The following is a 20,341-nucleotide window of genomic DNA, read 5'->3' on the forward strand; positions in this document are numbered from 1 at the left end:
AAAAACTAAGTTTTGATGTATTCATTAATGTGTGGTAGTAATTGCATTTGTTGTATATTTGCCATCAGACTGCATTCAAATAAACAGTTTGACAATTTGATTGTAGTTTATATGAATGAATTAGGAGAACAAACAGCAGACAGATATGAAAATATATTTTTAACTGGCAGTGTGGGTGAAAATACACACATCATGAATTAAATACAGACAACTTATATACACTGTTGAGAGGAAAGTTATTGTTTATTTCTCCAGATGATGGTATCTTGTGAACATAACAAGTAATGTCTAATAGTAATGTATTGCAAGTCATTGACAGATAAAGAGGCATTTTAAGAACAATGTAATACAGCAAAAATAGTCATTTCAAACAAATCAATAGGTATATTTATAAACTCAGTGTACGTGACAGGTGGTGGGACTAAAGCTCACATTATCAATATGTTGGCTCTCGTCTTCCAGATGTGTTTTCACACACATTATTCCACGACAGAAAGCTGAAAAATGGAAATAGTTCATGACCTTGGCCAATCAGATAGCAAAGGGACAGAGCGGGTTTAAAAGAGCCTGCAGTGCAGCTGAGCTGACACCAAGGCTGAAACGGATTTTATCATGAAGGCTTTCATTCTTCTGGCTCTGTTCGCAGTGGCATGTGAGTATGAATATTACTTTTTAGTTGTTCTTTAAAGTCATTTTGTCCATGTCATGATGGTGTGTGGAGTTTTTTTAAAGATTTTTTTGAATATTGAACCTTTTATTATTTCCATCAGATGCTGCTCCCATCGAGGATGACAAGATTGTTGGAGGCTACGAGTGCAAAAAGAACTCTTTGTCCTACCAGGTCTCTCTGAACTCTGGCTACCACTTCTGTGGAGGCTCCCTGATCTCCAGCACCTGGGTGGTGTCTGCTGCTCACTGCTACAAGTCGTAAGCGCAGCTGTTTGATTTTGTATACATACATTAGGTTCACAAACATACTAAAAGCACTTTTAGTGGTTCAAAATTGGCGTCATTTTCTTTCAAAATAAAATGCAATCTGAGATGCTGACTGGCTCAATTACAGGTGCAATGTCAAATTACTTACATGTAGTTTAAGCCTCGTGTCTCTCTCTGCAGCCGCGTCCAGGTACGTCTTGGTGAGCACAACATTGCTCTCAATGAGGGCACAGAGCAGTTCATCAACTCTGCTAAGGTCATCCGTCACCCCAGCTACAACAGCCGCAACCTGGACAATGACATCATGCTGATCAAGCTGAGCAAGCCCGCCTCCCTGAACAGCTACGTCCGCGCCGTGTCCCTGCCCTCCAGCTGTGCCAGCTCTGGCACCCGCTGCCTGATCTCTGGATGGGGCAACCTCAGCAGCTCTGGAAGTCAGTAACACACTGCAGTCATAGGTGGAAAATAGTTTTAGTACATTATGGGGTATGTACATTTACATGTATTGTCTATCTTCCACTCTAGGCAACTACCCCGATCGTCTGAGGTGCCTGGATGCCCCCATCCTGAGCGACAGCAGCTGCAGGTCTGCCTACCCTGGACAGATCACCAACAACATGTTCTGTGCTGGATTCCTCGAGGGAGGCAAGGACTCCTGCCAGGTACGAGCTAAAGTCATCATCGCTGTTTCTTAGCGCAACAAACTTTTGAACACTTCGCTTACATGTTGTCCTTTCTATCTGCGTCCCATCAGGGTGACTCTGGTGGCCCCGTGGTGTGCAACGGTCGGCTGCAGGGTGTGGTGTCCTGGGGTTATGGCTGCGCCCAGAGGAACAAGCCTGGAGTCTACGCCAAGGTCTGCAACTACAACACCTGGATTCGCAACACCATGGGCTCCAACTAAAGTCACCTCAGTCCTTTGTTAACAGAAAAGAGCACATGCCTTCAATAAAAAGAAACATCAAATACATCTCATCTATTTGATTTCTTGGCAGAGCAAAATATATTGTACTCAAACTTATAACTTTGGACTTTTAACACATGATGCCACAGCTCCTTAATTGACTTTGACGGAAACAACTCCCAACTCCAGATGTTTAAGACTACAGGTAATAAATGTAACCTACTGTATTTGCTGCTCATTATGTTGATTCACAAGTTACTTCTCTTGTCAAGCAATATTAAAAGGATATTGGTGACATAACCTTCTTCTTAACCTAATATTTATGATTCAAGGATCTCATGAATGTAGATTAAAGTTGCACACATTCTGACCTAAAATGACAGACATCATATATCAATACAAAAATGGCATTTATTGGTATTAAGACAAACTAACAAAATCAAGGCTGATGTTGAAGCATGACACGGTATTTTTCAAAGGCAGTGAGAAAGTATGGGTGTTCAACGTTGCACTTTGTATTTCAGGTGTGGAATGTGTATTTGTTAGTGTATTTTCTAGAAAATGTAGCATCACTTATTTCAGCCATTATATTACAAGTCCACAATCGAGCAAAGTCTTTGACAAACATGTGCATGAGTAAAGTCGATATTTACTTTGAATGTAAATACAAAATGCTGATACAACAAAACAAATTTGAAATCAGTACATTTCACTTCCTCTGAAACATTATGAACAGTTCACTTGCGGAAGACAAGACCTGCATGATTTGAAATGCACACATTTGAAATCAAATTCACATGTAATCTGTGTGTGACGTCGGCCGCTCTGATCAGTGCAGGGCACTTTTCCCAGTTATAATATAAAGATGCCAGGGGGATGAATGAAGGCTCAAAATGTTTCAGTGGTTATTACATGATTTAGTCAAACTTATTTTCCATAATAAGCCATTTACAAACAGCACAGTTTCTGTTTTCAAATGCTTATTTTGTTGAAGCTGATGATATTATCCCAGGGCTGATTCTAGCTGGCTATAAACCACTGAATGTACAAAATATTTGGAGCATCTTTTTTGACACGTTCTGCATCTCTCGTTTTTTTTTCTGATGGACAGAAATGTAATTACAGAAACTAACGACAGGCTAGTGGCTTCTACCTAAAGCGGCTTGATGGACTACATGAAAACAGAAAGTGTCTCTATTATTTTGTACATTCACGTGTGTATATTTCAGAATCTGTAAAATGTCAGGCAGGTTGAATACACGATTGTAAACAAATCTTCCAAATATGTTTGGATGCATTTCATTTCCCATAACCTTACAGGTGTAAACTGACAATGTTTGCACAGTTCTTATTTTAGGACTACAGGATGCTCTGTGTTAAACATGATGAACACAGAAGGGCTAACGTATCTCCATTTAGGTCATTACAACTGGCCTCTAGCATGCTGCAAATAATGGTGATAAAGGTCGGAAATGACGGGATATGCCTCGCCACACACGGCACACTTAACGCCGTCTGCAGAGGCCTCATTTGATACGCTGTCATTCCGGCTAACGGGTCTTTTCACAGTTCTCAAAGGATTAATTGGTTTTCCAAGTACATTTTCATCTATTCCGCCACGAACGGTTTCTCTATCTTGGATCGAATGTATGCTGCTGGGACGCTGAGGAGTTTGACCTAAATCAAGACCTTTACTTTTGACAAAGGGAATCATGGGAGCTAGAGGCGACTCTTGCGTCGCTAGGTCTGGACATTTGGATGAGGGACTCAGAGGACAGTTGTAGCTTTCCTCAGGATCTGGATGTAATGTAGCCATGTGGTTATTTGTGGGAGGGAAAAACATTTTGTTGTTTGACTGTGTATGGTCGTCTATGGATAAATCGAAATCGGAGTCCTTGTGCGTTGAGGAATGGCAAAGCTGGTGATTGAATAGCAGATCTAGAGTCTTAAAGCTGCACCTGCACTGCTCGCACTGATAAGGCAGAAACACCTTCTTGGGCCTGACCTGAATCCACTGGAACTCTGGGTGCTCGCTCATGTGTTTCTGATACGAATGCACAAACCGAAACCCTTGCCCGCACTGAGGACAAGTGAAGCGCCCGCGTCTCTGTCGATGGATTCTCTGATGATGCCACAGTTTCTTCCAGTTTTCGAGAGTCTTGCCGCAACAGGAGCATGTGTAACTTTGACCCGAGGCGTGGGTGAGCATGTGGGCTCGGAGTCTGCCCATGTGTCTGAACAGCCGCCCGCAGCTCGGACATAAATATTTCTTGGGGTCTGAGCGGTTATCTAGTTTGTTTAACTTTGACACAAGGTGTGAGAGATGATGAGCCGGTACGACCGTTGACTGGAACGGTTTCTTTAAGTTAGCCAAGCGTTTCTTGCGACTGGTCTGTGACGTCATCGTCTGTGTTTCACGGTTTGCACCTGTGAGGGAGGAAGCTGAATTGTGTCCCGATGAACACCGGAGCGCAGGCACTGTATACTGTATCAATGACATCGTCTCTTCCTCTTTTATCGCAGAGCTGGAGGCGTTTCTCTCTCCTCTGCACTGACTGCGATGGGCACTAAATTCAGACAGCACACCAAACAGCTTGTCGCAATACAAGCAGCGATAAAGTTTCGCACCGGTGTGGGCTCTCATGTGGCCGTTGAACTCCTGCAGATGGTCAAAAACATTCTTGCAGATGTGGCACGTGTACGTTAGAGCAGGCTTTACGCGCTTGTTGGGTTGCAAATCGTCACCGCTTCCTGAAGGTCTACAGGTGTGATTTTTTGCATTGCTATAGTGAGTGAATGCTTTCTCACAGCGTGTGCAGTTGTACCGCTTCACGGACCAGTGTGTCAGCTCGTGAACACGGAGGAAATAGGCCTGACCGAAAGCTTTGCCACATATATCACATTTATAAGGCTTCTCTCCCGTGTGGACACGCACGTGTCTTATGAGGGCCGACTGAAACGGGAATGTTTTACCGCAGTACTGGCACACTTTTTGTTCCCTCTTTTCTTGTGGAACGGGTCTACAAAGTCCCTCGACGTTTTCGTGGTCTTTCCCTCGGCTGTGTTTGTCAGATTTGTTGCTCTCGGAGTCCTGGTCCAGCATTTGTGCATGCATCTTCATATGGGAGGAATACTCCGAGCAACAGAATTTGATCTTGCAAAATGGACATTTTTGATATATGTTGCTCTTTTTGTGCGTCTTGAGATGAAGATTTAAGTTTGAATTTTTGCTGAAACCTTTGTCACATTCGGGGCATTTGAAAGGCCGTTCTCCTGTATGAATGCGTTGATGTATGATGAACTGAGAGAGAAATTTAAATGTCTGACTACAGTAACCACATTTTAAAAGAGTTTTCGCCCCCTTTTTTATGTAGCTGACATTAGAGCCGGCTTCCTTATACTCGTCGCCATAGTCTGTATTTTGTTGAGTGTCATCACTGCTTTTATGAGCCTCTACAAGCTGCTCTCTCTGTAACAAAACACTCTTTATTCTCCTCCTTCTCTTGCCGCCTCTCTTGCGCCTAAAAGCCCTGTTTGGACCCTGAGCTTTAACTGTGGTGTTGACATTGCACTGTAAAGATTTAGGACTATTTGACTCTGAAATAGGATTTAAATGATCCAGCTCTACCTCGACATTCTCGGCTTTCACAGCAGGTGGGACTCCAACAGCTTTAGCTGATTGTTCAGAGGACGTTACAACATCTGTGCTGGAGGACTCTGTATTCGGCAAGCTTTTTAGGGATCCAGGACTGCTTTTTAATTGTGACTCCTCGCTGCCATTCATGTCGGCAGACTGTTTTATGTTCACAGGGTCGTCACTCTGAGTAGGGCTTACCACCTTTAGACTATTCGAACCCTCTGACGAAATAACTTCAGGCTCAGCTGCTGGCTGGGAACTCAGTGTTCTTTGCGGTGATGCACTTTCCTTTAATTCCATCTGCTGCTCTTGTCCTTCTTGCTGGTAGAGTTGACTGCCCTTTCCATCTGTATCAGTCTCTTGTTTGTCAGTGTTTAGTTCCACCTGCTTATCAGTCTCTGCTCTCTCCCCACAGCCTGTGTCGTTGGTTGGCAGCGACGAGGCCTCCTGGGAAACATCCAGCCTGCACACTTTAACTGGAACTTGCTGATCTGCCAGTTTAGATCTTCTTCTTCTTTTCATACCTTGAAAGATCAATGAATTACTACTTTCTATAGGCGTCACCTCAGTGGGCTTGGGGTCTACGTTGCTTTCTGATTCCGGCTTTCCTTCCTGTGTCGAAGCATGTTGTTCACCTCTACTCCTCAGTCGCCGTGCAGGACCACTAACATTATTAACAGAAGCAGCGGGAGCAAGAGCACCGGCAGCAGCCGCCTGAACAACCATAGTTTTAAAAGCTGCCATTTCTGATTTTCTGGGTCTGCCTCTTTTTCTTTTTGGCAGCACAGGGACAACATCTTGTACTTTACCGTCAGAAACAGCATGAAGACCAGACATCTCATTATGAGGTGAATTACTGATTAAGGGAACGACTCTTGGCAAAGGAATTGTTGTGCTTATCTCCTTATGTTGAACTGCATCATAACCAGCCAAACCTGGATCTTTTTTGCCTTTAGTCAACAGCGGTTTGATTTTACGCGGGCGGCCACGTTTCTTGTGGACCTCCACAGGCTGTCCACGACTGTCTGTAGTAGAGCTACACACAATTGCAGGCGTCTGAGACTTTGCGTCCATCCCTGCCTGTGAAGGTGTGTGCTCACTGTGTTGACAATTTGTTCTGCCTACTGTTTCGGAGTTAAGTCGGCCATCAGACTCCACATGCCCCGATGAGTGGGATTCAGGTGCGGGTTGAGTCAGTTCTGCTGCTTTCATCTCTTCTCCCCACTTAGAGTCCACGTCTTCCTCACTGCCTCTCTTGTCTTCAGGTATCTGTGAGAAAGAAAGAAGAAACTGCATTTGTCACAAATGTAGAAATGGTGTAAGTTTTCTAAAACGATATAAATACAAAGACGTCCAAAAAACATGCATCTACACAAATGTTAATGCTGTCATAACTAGTTCTATGGTGTTAATGTATATAGGTATGCAGGTAAACCCTGAAACAATCAGGTGTACAGTAGAGGACCACATGCTCATGAATATGTATGGGAAATTAGAAAATGACATATATTAACAAACATATGCATCTCTCAAAATACAATAAAAGTGTATTTTTAAATCCTAATGCGTGTTTATTTCCAGCCTTTAGGAACTTTCCTCCCTTCATCTGGATGTCGTAGCACCAACTTAAAATAACAAAATGATTCACTGCACACTTAAATAGTCTAAATTTGATATACACAATACAGTATATATACAACAATATAAAAAAGAAACAAAATAGTCCCTCAAGTTTAAAAGTTTTTATACAGAAAATACATCAATGTTCCAATAGTAGGTTAATCCAGAAAGTGGGCTGTAACCTGTAATAGACAGCATAATTTATGGAGTGATATGTCTATTTGTCTCTCTCACTAACTACCTGCTTGCAGTCCAGAGGTGCATGAATGGAATTGCGAGGAAGCGATGCCGCAGAGGTTAACTCAGAGACTGTATTTTGGTCACTGCTTCCTCTGCTGAAGGACATTTTACTCCCCATGTCAAGAGTCTGCAAATTAAACAGTGACAAGGAGGCTGTAACTCATGAACACAGGAATGTGTATTCCTACAGAAATCACGACACAATACCTTTAACAACCAGCATGGATGGCTGCATTACGAGTGTTCAAAGCTAATACAGCCCATCGACTCCTTCAAGAAAGTTAAGTCGGTTTATGAGACACTGACAAATCAGCGATTCAAGCAGCGGCGTCTACAGAGAGAAGCCTGCTGTAAGCAATCACTGGGCAGATTTATTGTGGATTAGTATGCGTTGCTTTGCCAGACTTCAGAGTTTCCCACAACAAAAACAACAAAAATTGTTAGTTACTGCCAAAGGAGACATCTGTCCAGAGAGATAGCCACAGATTGGTGACTCATTTTACAGGGAACTGTGGAGTTGGGAAAGTCTTTCCTATCTTACTTAACCTATGGTGGAAAGAACATTTACTCAAGAACTATACTTAAATACAATACTGAGGTGGTTACTTGGTATTAGACTAATTCCACTTCAGGTTACCAAATGCTTCATTACATTTCAGAAAGGAATATTGTACCTCCAATACTTTTACATGAGTTACAGTTACACTTGTATAAATGATGACGTATCAATACAGAATAATTTGCCAAAATGTTTATTTATTAACTATATGCTATATTAAAATGCTGCTTACAAGTTAAGGCATCAGAAATAATAATCCAATAATATAAAGGAGCGACAACAATGACAATATATTAAAGTAAAACAGCAAAACAATGAATCCTTTAACATTATCTATATACTTTATATACTGTACTAACTTTAGTAAAAAAAATCTTCATGCAGGAGTTTAGCTCATCATGGAAATGTTTCACATTGTAATATTGCTTCTTTTACTCAAGTGAAAAATGTAAACACGTTCTCTTTCTCCATTATAACACACCACAAAAGTTACATAGGCTTAAGCTAGTGCACCACTTGAATGAATGAGTGCAGTACACCGGTGTGTCTAGATAGATGGCTGCTAATGTCTGCAGACTCATCTCATGGAGTCTTTTTGATGCACTGAGCTGTTGATTGTGATTGCCAATGCTCTCTCACACACACACACACACACACACACTCTCTCTCTCTCTCTCTCTCTCTCTCTCTCTCTCTCTCTCTCTCTCTCACACACACACACACACACACACACACACACACACTAAGACGTAAACGTGCTCCCAACGGATCACTTAACGTGTATTTCAATCACATATGACCCAACAGACATCTTAATTAATTACTAGATATGATACAAAGCTACTAGCAATATGCATGTAGGCGTTATCTGTTGGTAGGCCACATTGCTAGCTCCATTTAATTAACGTTACAGGCCACACGAACCTCACCGTTAACTACGATGTCAGCTCATAATACCTTCTTTATAGCTAACATATGTATATGTAGGATATCTCTCAACAGCGGTCACCAGATGCGACGGTTGGTACCGTTAGTAAACACAAAGTGCTTGCCTGAGTGGGAGAGTCAAGGCTGGTCTCTGCGTAGCCATTCACTGACCGCTGATCAATTAGCTAGCATTGGCTAGCTCAAAGCTAACGTATGCTCAGTCGTTCGCGTGGCCGTTGGGCACTTTTTTTTAGACAATCGTACATTGGTCTGGGAGCTGATCTGTTAAGTTGGACCTTGGCTTTCTCTTCTTTTTCAGAGCAGTTTGCAGTAGTGAGCCACTCGAGATCCGAGCACAAAGCAACCCGAACGTGTCAATCACGGAGTGGATGCTTCAGGTGGTGTGGGACATTTGAGAATTATGATTTGTTCTGTAGAAGTAAGTAGCAATACACAACGTGACATTTGAGATATAACGTTTAAAGACAGGAGGCTTGAAAGTAAAAAATAAAATAAAAAAATCGATTCACACCGCAATCATTAATTCGGCAAACCACCACCTGTCACATCTCAAAGTTCGAACGTTAACCACCCAAATGTATTTATGCGCCGTTTTCTGCTCCACACAGGATTTCTAGATTACAGGCACACAAACAGCACATGAACGCCGCATCCACGTTTTGGATATTTACCTCATAAATGGACGACACCTTGTTTTTGGAGATCTCTGCTGGAGATTAGGGCCACAAGACAGACAAAAACCATGCAATAGACCATTACATCACTGAGGAAAGAGGGCTTCCGGTATCAGAAGCTATAACTTCTTTTTAGGATTCTATACCATCACTTACCTTACTGAAACACTTGTCATATTCTTACTGGCACTGTATTAAAAGTATTACATATCAAACTGCCATCAGTTTAAGTAGTTGCACTCCTGGCGAGTTGAGATGAAAAACGCAATGTGGAGGTGGTCGTGGCTCAGTGGAGAGCAGGGCCGCCTTTCAATCTCTGTCTCTCAGTCTCATGTCAATGTGTCCTTTTCGCAAGACACTTAACCCTTGCGTCTACGGTGTCTAGATAGATTCACACACAGCGAAATTCAAAATATAGTTTAATACAACATATACTGCATTTGTGAAGTCTGACAAAGCTGGTAAAAACACACACGGTATTCTGGTCAATTCCCACAGCCTCACACCACATGTCTGAGCATATTAAAAACATATACAAAAAAAACAGTACCTGGTTATCCCACCAAACATGGGTAAATCAAGCACATAGGTTTTGATGATTAACTTTATGGATCTACATTATAACAATTGCAGGGGAACCATTATTGGACTGTTTACAGTATTGACAAAAGAAATCCAGCTTAATTAAGATGCATGTTTGTTGTCACTAGTAATCCTACACTACTTTATCTTCAAAAGCCAGAAAGCATTGTGTTCCTGTACAATGAAGCTAAACAAGTAGATGCTCTTCGAACAGGACTGCCTTTATGCTCTTGGTCCATAATGAACATAAAATGTGACATGCAAATTAGATTCAGCCTCTCTAGTTGTGTCAAGTCGTAATAGGGACCGAGGAGGTTACTTGGTATATCATCTCAGCAGATTTGTCTGGTCCGCTTTCCACTATGTAACAATCATCGTCCATATTCACCCCTGTTTTCCCGTTCAGAGGAACCGCCCCTTGCCCTTTATCCAGACCGACAGCCAGGACTTGGTTTTTCTTGATGTTACCAGAAACTGGAACCCCAAGTTTTCTCTCCCCATTCATCTGGGCAGCATTGGGATTTGTCACCGGCGTCACCCTCTTTAGTCTGTAATGTTTGCCAGCTCGCACGTGCTTTGCCATAAACTCATGGGCTTTGGCACATTTGTGCCTCTGTAGCAGCTGAGCAGTTTCAAAAGGAAGATGACAGACTCGACATGGGAACCCATTTGATGCCGAGGACGTCTGCATTAGTTTGCTTGGTACATCCAATGCGGATTGTGTGGGCCTCTTCAGCTGCACAGAGGGAGGGGCAGCGAACCCTTGACTGCTTCTACTGAATGCACTGGGATTTGGACTCTGACTCATCGATGGAAGGGGGACAGTGATATAAGGCCTGGGTTTCTGACTCTTCACCTGCATGGATGGAGTGATATGAAGCCCCTGCTTGCTTTTATTGTATGTACTGATTTTCTGATTTTCCAACTGCAGGGTGGAAGTCATAAGAGGTGATCGACTGCCTTTACTGGCTGCGCTGGGATTCTGGCCTTTCGACTGGAGATAGGAAGCGGCCCAAGGCCCCGGAGCACTCGGACTCCTGTTTGTACTGGCTACAGATGCCGTCTTCAAAGCCAGCGGTCTCGCTGTGATGATTCTGAATTTGGTAGTGAGGGTGTTGGGTGCTTTACAAACATGGAAGCGAGGCACTAACTTCTTGCTGGAGAGCAGCAGCCCACATCCTATACAGCCAGCAACTTTATCTGTGACATGAGAGCTGTGGTGGGATAAAAGGGAAGCCCGTGTTATAAAACACTGCCCACATTTAGCGCATATGTAAGGCTTTGTCTTGTTAAATTTCCGCGTTGTTTGCAGCAACACAACAGGCTGGTAAAGTGTCCAAAGATCCACTGTAGGAGCACCTACACCTGCAAAAATATTCTGCATATCTTTTTCATGGGGATTTGGGGGCAAAGACGCTTGTGACACAGAGTGCTGCAATTGAGGCACTTGTGAGATCTGCTTAGACTGCATGGGAACTTGTGGCATACCAGCTGATGTAAAGGGCAGCATGGGCTTCCCCGGCACCTTCCAGACCACCTCACCGGTCTGCAGTCGCTGCAGCTGCTCCTCCTCTAGTATGCGCTTCTCAATTCTGCGCTTCTTTATTGTTCCATGATCAAGCACTTGGTGACCCGGTTCATGTGTAGTGCTGTGATCCAGCATGTGTCTGTATTCAACAAACTCGGTTCCACAGGAGCAGATGTGACTCGCAGCGGAACAAAAGTGTTCCTCGAGGCATTTCCGATTTGCAAATATCTGCTCACAGCTGAAGCAAAACCGTCCAGCGTCCATCAAGGCTCTGCCCAAGCCGTCCTCCAGGACACTTTGTCTCCCTCTCTCCATCATCGGGCTAGGTCTGTTCATTAATGTGGAGCCCTCTGGAGCAGCTTTGCTGTTGGAAGTAAACAAAATTATAAAAAAATGTTTTTAAAAGAACATGGCAAAATATGTAATTCAGTTGTGGCGTTACCTCATCGTTTAATGGTGACTGATACTATCTGAATAAGGAGCTAGCTATGCTAACCGCTACACACAACGGCATGTTAAGCTAAGGAGAGATGACTGGAAGATGACTTTCAACATCACTTAGTTTCCTCCGAACATTTGCTCGACTCTGAAAGAGAGTCAAAACTTAGGAGACGAACAAATAAAGTCTTAAACTCATTAACGTTAACCAGATAATTTCTATATCATACACCCATAGGTTGTGAAATACATACCGCAGTCATCCATCCAAGTAATATGGTGGCATATTTACTGTACTATTATTCCAGAAAAAATACGTTAGCTAGACACGTTTTGCAATTTATACCGATATTTAGTTTAACGCGCCCTTGCCTCGCTTAAAACCTAGCATGCTAACGTTAGCCTCAGCTAGCTCACGAACAATAACGTTAGCTTACCTTTACATAAATGTCAAAGTGTCGCCGTGTTAATATTATGGTATGTCCTTGCAACAAAACCGCACAAAGCTTGTCTTTGTCGTTTTGTGGGACAGTCACATTCGGGCTAACCTGCCGGTATTTAGACCGAGTAGGTGAAAGCTAGCCCACTAGCCACACCAAAAAACAAGAGGAAAGAGCCCACTCTTCTTCTACGGATGGCGCGCTTATACAGCAACACGTCGGGGTTCTGCATCGTTATAGTGACACCTGTCGACTGGAGTTGCTGATTCACCGTTGATGTTATTAGTGCGGTAGTTCTGCTGGGTGATTTTAGTCTTTATTACACAAAGCAATATGAATAATATTACTATGAGCCTGGCAGGTCGTTCCTGACGTTGGAAACAGCCGTAGACAAAACGAGTACTTGTTATATGTATGACATAGCGGATTAATAAGTGTTAAATATAAATTAGGATCAAATTAAAGTTTACAGAATTTAGATTATACAAACCTTGTGTGCAAGCATTCGTGATCCCATCCCCAAGGAGGGATTTTTCTACCCTTTGTTTGGATTTTCCTTTAAATTAGATTGATAAAAACAATTATCAGGCCTCTGCTAAAGTGGGAAATGATAATTCAGTTCAATCAACACTTGTGAGAAGAAGACAAAAAATATGATATGCTGAGTGGTAATTTAATTAAAGTACAAATACAAAATTAAATTAAATAAATAAAACTAAAATTAGACAAAGATGGTCTTCAAAACTGGTTGAAGATCCTGAAATAAAGTATGAGACACCTTAAGGTACACCCTGTACCATGTCAGTTGATGCTATGCTCTAATTGTGTTGTACATACTTGTGAATATTCAAAGTCAAAGTAAACCTGGAGCTTTTAGGGGCTCTTGGGATGTTGCCAGCTTTGCCTAGTTGATAATTCAGCCGGGACAGAGACACTATACGTCATTTATTTGTTTGCATACATAATCTGGAGGCAAATGTATCAAATTAACTCTAAAATGCAAACCATTCATTTATGAAGTAGTATTTCTAAATTAAATCCTTCTAGAAGATACTGCACATAAAAAAGAAATCTTGTGAACATAAATGACTTGTTCAATACTTTACATCGGGTCTCCCCAATGGGCCATCTATTGTAATAAAGATCAAAAGATGTCATTGTATACTTTTCAGATTTCACCATGGATCTTTAAATGCTGCATTTAGCAAAACATGTACACATTTGCCTCCCTAACCCTTTTGTCTTGGACAAGTTCTTTATAAAGTATACCACTTTCTTATATATTTCTTATTGTCTAACAAAAACTATCTGTATCATTTTGATGAGAAAACACCAGCACATAAAACATGGATGGCTGCAAAAAGAGTTATTCCTGGCTTGCATTTGAGATATGATGTCCCATAACATACAAAATGACATAACCAACATGTTCTACAACTGGTATGTTTATTAACACCAGGAACAACAATCAGCTACATCACAAACTCTGTGAGAAATGTTTGATTACCAAATGTTAAGAAACATTTACAGGCTAATGAAGCTATTTCATAAAAGAGATTAACTTGATAGAACTAAAAATGTACTGTATAGCATGGTTCCCCCCCCCCATTTTTTCTTAAAGTGGCAAGGAAGCTACTATAACACATTTCATAATAAATCAAAAATACACTCATCTGGTGGCTGTACAGTGTGACAAAAAAAGAAACTTAAATAAACTACAATTGGCACATATGGAAAGAACGAGCTATAATAAAAAGTGATCCGTTCTTATGTGCACCACTCCCATGTTTGCCGTCATTAAGAAGTCAGCTGTTCGTGTGTTTTGGGCTTAGTGTCTCCAGCCATGATGCGATGAATCCTCCTGCGGTGGTTTTTGAGTGATTTCAGGTTTGGGTAAGTACCCTGACAGACATCACAGCGATACGATTCAGACTGTTTGTGAGTAAGCAGGTGTTTCTGCAATCCGTCCATGGTGCCGAACCAGCGAAGACAAACCGGGCAACGCACAGGCTTGATGGCGGGCTTGCAAGCCCCACTCCTCTGGTGAAACATGAGACTGATGGAGTTTGGGAAGTCAGAGTTGCAGTGGGAACAGTGGTACGCTTTGGGTGGGTTTGTGGGATTTGTGACCCGCACACCTTTGCATCGATTCCAGGATACGTGCCTTCGCAGGGAACAGCGAGTGGCGAAAGTGTTGCCACATCGTGTGCACACGATCCGCTGCTGCTTCTTGATTGGATTTGAGGCCTGCTCTGTGCGCGGTTGCTTCAGCGGAGGCTGACGCACTGACTGAGATGGCTGCTGCTGCTGAAATCTAAGTAGCAGAGGTTGTGATCGTTGTGGTTGAAGTCCCTTCAGCAGCTGGTGATGAGGGTGCATGTGGATCTGCAGATGAACTTCATAGTCTGCCCAGGAGTTAACAGTCTCTCCACAAGTTGGACACGTGTAGGATTCCTGTGCGTGCTTCTGCAGGTGCTCCAGGAGAAGCCTCGGGGATGTAAATCCGACCCCGCACTCGCACGTCACCCTCCGTGGAAGCACGGAGGGCAGTGACATGATGCCCCAGTTGCCTCCATCGTCCTCCTTGGTTTGACAGTCCGTTGCAACGGCCGACACAGTCCGCTGCACAGTCTGTCTGTTTGCCTGTGCAGCATCTTCCATTGTTCGTTGCAACTGACATCTCTTTCTGTGCACCATCATGTTATCTTTGCGGTTAAAGGTCTTGCCGCAGACAAAACAAGCAAACATTGGTTTCATATTGTTGCCGGTTAGCGGAGTGGCACCCTGAACGCCGCTCTGTGCGACGGGTCCACGTGGCCTAAAACCGCACAGCCGTAGATGGCGCCTCAGAGTAGACGGGCGACTGTAGGTTTTCTGACATTTGTTACAGGGGTAACGTTTCACACCGTCTCGGACGAAATAGCGCAGGCTAGGGGCCGCCGTCTCTGCAGACTTCTTCACCGGTGTGTCGTTGCCAGCTTTCTTTGTAAAGCCGAGCACCTCCATCTCATCATCCAAGGGTATTGTCCACTCCCCTTCATCACTGTCTTGATCATCTGCTGATGCTGCTGCTGCATCCCAGCTGCTGTTTTCTTGTTTTTGCTGGAGCGAAATCCCACACAGAGAGGCCTCTTTTTGCTCCTCGTTCATGGAAGAGTTGGAGTAGAAAGGTGAGAAGCTATTTGCTGGATGAGTCCAGGCCAACTGTGAAACTGCAGACTGCGGGGAATTTGGAGAGGTGGCCTCTACCTTGATATGACCGGTTACTTCAGTGCCCACGGCAACAGTCTTGTTGAGTTGAGATGCAGCTTTAATCCCTGCATCTGATTTGGCTTCACTGTTTGATCTCAATAATGGCATTTGAATGGAGGGTGTGGCCTGCAGAGAAGGGGCCGACCCTGGGCCCTGACACTTGTGCATTTTGAGGTTCCACCTGCGTGCATAGCTGTGTTTGCACAATGGACAAAAAAAGACTTTTTTTGAGTTGTTTAGACTGTGGAATGGCACTATTTTTTGGGGAAAAGGGGACTTTGTTTTAAAAGAACTTGATGGCTGTATGGTTTTGTTTCCTAACTGAGGGCATATGTGATTGTCAGGTAGAGGCAGCCGCCCAATGATGAGCTGTTTGCAGCGACGACAACATTTAATCCTCTCTTTTTTGTGCAAGAAATGATGCTCTGTCAGTTTGTCCAAGTCTTGAAACACCCTTCGACAGCGGCCACATTGATATCTCCCGTAGGGGCCGTTACTGCCAGGAGCCAGGAGCTTTTGACGGGTTTCAAGAAGCACAACAGGTGAGAAAGTCTTTGTCAGAGAGACGACCCTTTTCTTACTGACCTCAAGAATCCGGCTGATGGATGGAGCTTTCGTCTTTATACCGGGTTTTGCGAGCAGCCGCCTCAGCTGTTCAATCGAGAGATCGTTTATTGGGGACACCTCAGGTTTTGCAACTGGTGTTATATCAACAGGGACAACTTCTTGTTTGGGGGTAACTGTGTTATTGTTCTGATTCTGTGACAGAGGGGGTTGAAATCGCTTCATGTATGCTGATGCCAGCAACTTCATTAGGGAGTTATTTCTGGGCAAACTGTCGCGCTTTTCACTGCTGGGAACAGAATTTGTTTTGTCTTGCAAACAAATGTCCTCCACAGTCTCTGGTATCTGCTCTGCTGTGGCTGACATGGTCTCAAGTGGTTTCCCCCTCTTATCTTGAGGGGGTGTACACTGGCCTTGAGGAGCGGTTACTATGGAAATGCCATCCTCCAGGCTTACATCTGCTTTATGGTCCGTTAATGCGGGTAGTTCAACAGCTGGAAACCTTGAGGTAGAGGGGCAACTTAGAACCAAACCTGGCTGAGTCACAGTTGGAATGAACGGTACATGCGGGGAAGGAAAGACTTTATCACACCCTGTTCCACTAGAGAGAACACTGTTACTATCCGGAGGAGGCAGAAGCTGTGGCTGAGCGACATGTGATCGCTTGTGCTGCAGCATAAGACTGAAGTCTTGAAACTCCTCTCCACAATCACAAATAAAAAAAGAAGGAGAATGGCTCTCGGGCAGGAGTGCCGGTGGACTGGGGTGCTCAGTAGACGAGTCCATACTTGCAAACAGCGGGCTGATGTTCGGCTGTGAAGGGGCAGGGACCTTGGAGAGTGCACCGGCATGGGTGGCCTGATGTACAAGCAAGGAGGCCAATCCAGTGAAGGTGGCGGAACACGCCACACAACGGTACACTTTGGAGGTCGAAGTACTTCCCTGTAACCCGAGCATCATGGCAGCCAAAACGTATCAGGCAATCCAGCTGTTGTAGTCATGCAAGGAAGTCGCCTGTAAATCACACACACAACATACACAAAAACAATGTCACCACGTGAAAATGGACACACAATCACAATTTGCAAAAATATGTACTTTTTTTTTAAACCTTAAATCTTTCCACTAATTCTACTGGCATACCTGTACACATTGTAACATTCTTTTCCCAGTTAAATATGGTTTAGACGTGGTTACATCAATGGAAAACAAGCATGAGAAAGTTATTGTAATATTTCATATTTTGTGTTTTTTAAAGAAATTTGTCAATTTGCATTACACTATATGACGAGCAATATAGTTTGTGTAATGAGATATTACAATTTGCCATTCCTACAACAACAGTTTGAGGCGGGGTTTTAGCAGAAGGGTCCAGCTGGAACAATGCCTGATCAAACCCCCTTTCAAAGAGCCCTAAATTGTAGGCCTGCAAAATATGAAGAACAGAGCATGCTTAGCCATTTTCTCCCAGCATCCAACTCAACAGAGCAACTGAGAGCTGCCCTGGATTGCAACAAGAGACACTGCCCCGCCTGCCCATCGTCAGCAAATCCATCTGGTCTTTCTGCAGAAATGGGATCACATCCCACAGCTGCAGACTCAGGCTTTGTACAGCATGCTTAGCCTCCAGGTGCATTTTCAGAGAACAACCATGCAGACATGCAATACAGTGATCTTGGCTCTGAGCCAAACCATGACTCTTAACCTAGCCATGTTGTTGATCAAAAATAATTTGTAGGACATGTATGCCCATGTAATGCATTCATATATTTAATTTTGAGTAAATATTCTCCGTAATCACCCCCAAAATATACATAAGTAATATAAAAAGCTAAAATAATAGAAACGTATTACTATAGACTGAGAATATCCTTTCGAACAGAGAGGGCTACATTTTTGTTGCTTAGTGTTCTTTGACTGCTCTGCATGCATTTACAATAAATTAATCGGAATTGATTATTAAAGTTTTGTTCCTGAAGATTTTTGGGCATGTTCAGACCTCTCTCCTTACAGATTAGAAGACATTGTTCCATGATTAGGACAAACACACAATAAACAAGAACACAGCATTAACTTAAACCCGTAGATCTAAATATGAAGATGACACTACCGGGGAGGAGAGCCTTAAACGCGGCTTGAATTATGTGGCTAAACCGTTGACAACGAGCTGAAGCACAGACCACCGAACATAAGGTGGACATGAACACTCAAAGAACCGTTGCCAAGGAAAAAACAAGCCAGTTACCTCCAGAATATTGTGGATCTCAAGCCAAGTTAACGTTAGCTTGCTAATGACCACAATACTAACGAGTATAGGAACGTTTATTTTACCAATAACACACTCTACCATCACGTAGTATCGTTTTTACAAGATCTAATATTAGGCCAATTAGCTTCTCACTCGAGCACTATTCATCTGCTACGTTTGCTAGCTTGGCATCTGACCCTACCGTACACAACCACCACGGTCTTGATGAAACATCTCAGAGGGGTTGCTAGTGAAAGCTAACCAAGGGAGAAGGCCAGAGAAAGGGATAACTAACGCTTACAAGCTAACGTTAGCTACCATGTCATATGGAGCAGCTTTTCCTGCACAACGACCAACCGTTCAATATCTTCACGTACCCTACTCACCAGCCTCAGGAGCATACGGAGCATTGAGGTTTTTCCTCAAAGTGACGGGAGGAGGACAAATGGCCCCGCAGACATCTGTACCCGCAGGTTAGCGCGGCTCTGCTCGCTTCTATGGCTAACAAATGTGATGCTGAGCCAGGAGGAAGAGGCATCGAGCCGAAAGCTGCAGCTGCGGCAGGCGCGGAACAGAGCGACTCGTGGGGTTTATAATGCGCATGCGTACTTCACCCGAGCGCCGTTAATAGAGGCGCTGGGCGGTGCGGTGCGGATGGATGTAGGCGGTGCGCCATGGCTGCGCCCATCCAGGGCTGCGCCGCGGTGCGCTGCGGCCACAGTTGCAATTGCCGGTCATGTAAGGGGATCCAACCCTGAAGCCCTAAAGGCAAACTTCTCTCATACGCAACTGAAATAATGCACAATGTATACCGAGCATACTACACATTCAGCAAACTTTTTTTGTTGCATTATCACAAATTTAGCCAGATGTCTAACATAAAACCAAGACACTTTTTTTTCCAGGACGGCCCTGAAGCATACCTTAGTCGATTACCTTTTTTTTTTTTATCCCCTCATAATATTTGATGTAATATTGTCTTTGAGACACATATTCAGGCACAAATGAAGATAATGAATACAAATCCAATCTCAGAACCCGTCCACTATCGGCCTGACGGTGGATAAGATAAGACAACATGTACGGCTGGTTGTTTCTCAAGCAACCAGTTTACAAGCTAATTTAAACAATACCCAGGTTCCGAGATTGCACTTCAGCCAAAGAGATCCGCCTACTTTGCTCTCCACACAAACTGCAATATAATCAAAGACTGCTCATATGTGATTGGTTAATACTATGATGACAAAATCATGTGCCATTGCCAACATATTTATATGTGAATGCAGAATCTGTTTATAGATGTGCAATAAATGTAGCAATTTCTAAATCCAGGTTAAAAAATGCATTTTGATGTGAACTACCATTTAATAATATAGTATATAATACATTATATATTGTACTTTGTATTTTCTTTTATATTGCTTATCCTTTATATTACTTTATTTAATTATATTTGTTATCTGTTAATCATATTTCATATATGGATGTTCCTTTTTTTTTCTTTATGTAAAGTACACCAAATTGCCACTGTGTATGAAATGTGCTAGAATTTAACGTCCCATTGCTTAATATAGATTAGTACAAATCTAACACAAATAGCCCCAGACTACAGTTCATTTTGACCTGTCCATTAGGCTAGCAGAAGCTGCATTTTTCTGGTTAACGCTGATAAGGATATGATGGCCTGATTAACCAACTTGGGGACCCCAGGGCAAAAAAACAGCTGTAGGCCCTTGGGGTTTCCCTGTGAAATAGGTGTGTCACCTCCAGG

At 43.2% G+C, this 20,341-nt stretch overlaps 4 protein-coding genes across 5 annotated transcripts; 1 reads left to right on the forward strand and 3 right to left on the reverse strand.

The window, feature by feature from the left end:
• Positions 1-559: 559 nt before the first annotated feature.
• LOC137891760 (trypsin-3) lies at positions 560-1,906 on the forward strand. The gene is made up of 5 exons (XM_068736553.1): positions 560-652; positions 771-927; positions 1,117-1,370; positions 1,462-1,598; positions 1,691-1,906. The coding sequence occupies exons 1-5, from the start codon at positions 613-615 to the stop codon at positions 1,838-1,840; spliced, it is 738 nt and encodes a 245-aa protein (XP_068592654.1). The 5' UTR covers positions 560-612; the 3' UTR covers positions 1,841-1,906.
• On the reverse strand, positions 1,721-9,193 carry LOC137891732 (uncharacterized). Its single transcript, XM_068736517.1, has 3 exons — positions 8,949-9,193; positions 7,339-7,464; positions 1,721-6,746 (listed from the first exon to the last, which is right to left on the reverse strand). The coding sequence occupies exons 2-3, from the start codon at positions 7,453-7,455 to the stop codon at positions 3,264-3,266; spliced, it is 3,600 nt and encodes a 1,199-aa protein (XP_068592618.1). The 5' UTR covers positions 7,456-7,464; positions 8,949-9,193; the 3' UTR covers positions 1,721-3,263.
• Positions 9,194-9,920: 727 nt separating this feature from the next.
• LOC137891742 (uncharacterized) lies at positions 9,921-12,674 on the reverse strand. The gene is made up of 2 exons (XM_068736529.1): positions 12,504-12,674; positions 9,921-11,992 (listed from the first exon to the last, which is right to left on the reverse strand). The coding sequence occupies exon 2, from the start codon at positions 11,962-11,964 to the stop codon at positions 10,390-10,392; it is 1,575 nt and encodes a 524-aa protein (XP_068592630.1). The 5' UTR covers positions 11,965-11,992; positions 12,504-12,674; the 3' UTR covers positions 9,921-10,389.
• A 1,261-nt stretch (positions 12,675-13,935) lies between these two features.
• Positions 13,936-19,123, reverse strand: im:7147486 (zinc finger protein 585B). Of its 2 annotated transcripts, none has more exons than XM_068736520.1 (2): positions 18,957-19,123; positions 13,936-17,336 (listed from the first exon to the last, which is right to left on the reverse strand). In XM_068736520.1, the coding sequence occupies exon 2, from the start codon at positions 17,280-17,282 to the stop codon at positions 14,304-14,306; it is 2,979 nt and encodes a 992-aa protein (XP_068592621.1). In that variant the 5' UTR covers positions 17,283-17,336; positions 18,957-19,123; the 3' UTR covers positions 13,936-14,303. The 2 variants fall into 2 exon arrangements, with proteins under 2 accessions (XP_068592621.1, XP_068592622.1); XM_068736521.1 differs by having other exon boundaries at positions 18,948-19,123.
• Positions 19,124-20,341: the final 1,218 nt, after the last annotated feature.

This window comes from Cebidichthys violaceus, unplaced genomic scaffold (genome assembly GCF_023349555.1).
Source record: "Cebidichthys violaceus isolate CVI_PGR_0920_01 unplaced genomic scaffold, fCebVio1.0.p SCAF_7, whole genome shotgun sequence".
Lineage (NCBI taxonomy): Eukaryota > Metazoa > Chordata > Actinopteri > Perciformes > Stichaeidae > Cebidichthys > Cebidichthys violaceus.